The 2,521-nt window shown below is 40.2% G+C and overlaps 1 protein-coding gene across 1 annotated transcript; it reads right to left on the bottom strand.

Annotated features, from left to right (window-relative positions):
• Positions 1 to 22: 22 nt before the first annotated feature.
• On the bottom strand, positions 23 to 2,315 carry LOC122545536 (ferritin heavy chain A-like). Its single transcript, XM_043684520.1, has 4 exons — positions 2,196 to 2,315; positions 1,404 to 1,550; positions 1,141 to 1,266; positions 23 to 402 (listed from the first exon to the last, which is right to left on the bottom strand). The coding sequence occupies exons 1-4, from the start codon at positions 2,295 to 2,297 to the stop codon at positions 247 to 249; spliced, it is 531 nt and encodes a 176-aa protein (XP_043540455.1). The 5' UTR covers positions 2,298 to 2,315; the 3' UTR covers positions 23 to 246.
• Positions 2,316 to 2,521: the final 206 nt, after the last annotated feature.

Below are 2,521 nucleotides of genomic sequence, written 5' to 3'. Positions count from 1 at the left end.
ACATTCTATGATTGCAACATAGAAAAATGTCAAGGAAGGAGTTGGGTATTTTTAAAAAAATTTTGCAGCAAGCTCATGATAAAACTGAAGTAGCCCAGTGTACTGGTCTTGTGTTTAAGAACAGGCACCCATTTAACACCATCTTGTCTATTGAGCAGTTTATTTACTGTTGAGCTGTCATTAACATCAAGCCAAAATCTGTCATTACAGGACAATTTCAACTACACAAGCCAAGTACTAAACAGTTCAGTCACTCTCCCCCAGGGTGAGCCTGTCAAACAGGTACTCTCCCAGGCCATTCTCAGGGGCTCCCAGTCTCTTCAGGTTGGTGATGTGATCTCCCAGCTTCTTGATCATCTTCACTTGCTCATCCAAGTAGTGCCTCTCCAGGAAGTCACAAAGCTGAAAAAAAGCAAAAAAAAAAATTTCCTTAACAGTAGGAATCCCATTCTTTGGTAGATAATCAAGTGATACCACATAACTAGAGAGGTCAGTCCCCTAACATAGCCCTGAAATATCAATTAGCAGTAGGCTTCAAGAATTATATGACTTATTCACAGTATCCAAAGACAGCATTTATATTCAATGCCACTATTGGGGGTGGGGTCTTGCAATTTGCCCAGTGATACAGCAAGTCACTGCTAAGCAATGGAATAGCACCTGCCCAAAAGAGAAAAAAAAAAGTGTTCAGTTGAACAAGGTCAGGAAGTTTAAAATAATTTGAGTTGAAATTAGAAATCTTGCAATTTAATTGGACTGCACATGCAACTTCCAACTGTTTTTGAAAAGGGGTCTTAAAGACCAATCCTGAAGGTTTGGCTTTAGTTTTGAATGGCTAGTTAACATTGAGAAAAGACACCAGCACAACCTGTAAGGAACAAATGCTCTTTTGTCAATGCTTCAGAGCATGACAAAACTCCACATTTGTCCACATTGGTCATAGGCCAATGCAACAGATTCTGTCAGAGCCAACCATATCAGGAGTTAGGGAGGGGATCTGTGCAGACTCTACCAGAGGTCTTTTACAATAGCAAATTTAAAAAAAACAAGTCAACAATCTTAGCATAAGGAACTCACATGAGGGTTTGTTATTCCATTTATTAAGCTAGAACCAAAGGGTTAAAAATACCAAGAACTCACATGAGGGTCCGTGTGGTCAGAGGAGAGTTTGTGCAGATCCAGCAGACTCTGGTTCACATCCTTCTCCATCTGCAGAGCTCTCTGCATTGCCTCCAGACCATTGCCCCACTCATCCTGCTCTGGCTTCTGGGAGGGGGGAAAATAGATGCTTCAATGAACTAGCATGTCATAGTAGTTACAACATTGAGCTAACGATCATTTGTTTCAAACATTTAGTGCCACAAGTCTCATTGAAGCTAGTTAGAAGTAAAATTAAATCCAACCTTGACATCCTGCAGGAGGACTCTGCCTCCACGTTTATTCTGGAATGCCATCAGTTTCTCAGCGTGTTCCCGTTCCTCATGGGACTGCTCCTTGAAGAACTCAGCAAAGTGACGCAGGGCAACATCATCCCGGTCAAAGTAAGAGGACTGCAAGTGGAAGAAGAGACAAGGAGAGAGTCAGAACAGACAAATTTCCATGGTCCATTCTTTTCCCAAGCCTGCTCAAATGCTGGTCCGTTGAGAGCATAAGGAGAAAGAAAAAAAATAGAAAAAAGCCACTTAACATTTGAAAACAAAAATCAGCATTATTGGCAGACTTCAGGGTAACAATTCTGTTTAAGATTAAGACAGTGAAAGGCTTTCCACTAGCTGCTCGAGTTTAACAAGTCACCCAGTTAAATTAAGAACTAGGGATACTAGAAACCAATATTAAAATTAGTATGTCTAGCAGCATTTCAGATAAAAGTTATATTCATTTGAAAGATATTTGATTTTCCAATCCAAAGGATTTGATTGGATAGAGCTAAGTGTTAACAATACTCATGACTATTTACAACATCACATTCGCCTTAATTAGAAAGCTCCATAGGAGGAGTATTATTTTTAAATTTGAACTAGTCAGGAAAGGGGCAGCTATTTTCAAGCAACAATAAACTTATTTTTAAAATATTCACCATACCACATTTAGGGAAAGCTACTGAAATGCATTTAATGAGCTGACTCATATTGAGGTGTTCTAACTACTCAATTGAATTTAAGGCTGACTTCATTCAATCAGTAGCCAAGCCTCACCATGGAGAGGTAAACATAGGAGGAATAGAGCTCCAAGTTGATCTGCTTGTTAATAGCATCCTCACAGTCCTTGTGGTAGTTCTGACACACTTGGGAGGCCATCTTCACTACTCCTGCTCACTATCACCTAGATAACTCTAGAACTAAGCTTCTCTTCCACAAGCTCTTGTATTTATCCTCCTGGGACATCTTGCACTCAACCAGAGAGATGTATCATCAACATTGATTGGCTATCAGGGATCATCACTGGGAATTGCTCATCAATCCATGCACGAATGAACAAAGGAGAGGGGATTGTGTGGTTGGGGCTGAAACCCAGATCCAAT

This window comes from Chiloscyllium plagiosum, unplaced genomic scaffold, assembly GCF_004010195.1.
Source record: "Chiloscyllium plagiosum isolate BGI_BamShark_2017 unplaced genomic scaffold, ASM401019v2 scaf_44464, whole genome shotgun sequence".
NCBI classification, from domain to species: Eukaryota; Metazoa; Chordata; class Chondrichthyes; order Orectolobiformes; family Hemiscylliidae; genus Chiloscyllium; species Chiloscyllium plagiosum.
This window is presented reverse-complemented; position numbering and strand designations above follow the sequence as displayed.

Excerpts from the sequence above, each read along its gene's own strand:
- LOC122545536 (XM_043684520.1), bottom strand. The coding sequence starts at position 2,297 with ATGGCCTCCCAAGTGTGTCAGAACTACCACAAGGACTGTGAGGATGCT. Across the intron at positions 1,551-2,195 it reads CCTATGTTTACCTCTCCATG|TCCTCTTACTTTGACCGGGA; the intron begins GTGAGGCTTGGC and ends TTCCACTTGCAG. Across the intron at positions 1,267-1,403 it reads TCCTCCTGCAGGATGTCAAG|AAGCCAGAGCAGGATGAGTG; the intron begins GTTGGATTTAAT and ends CCCCCCTCCCAG.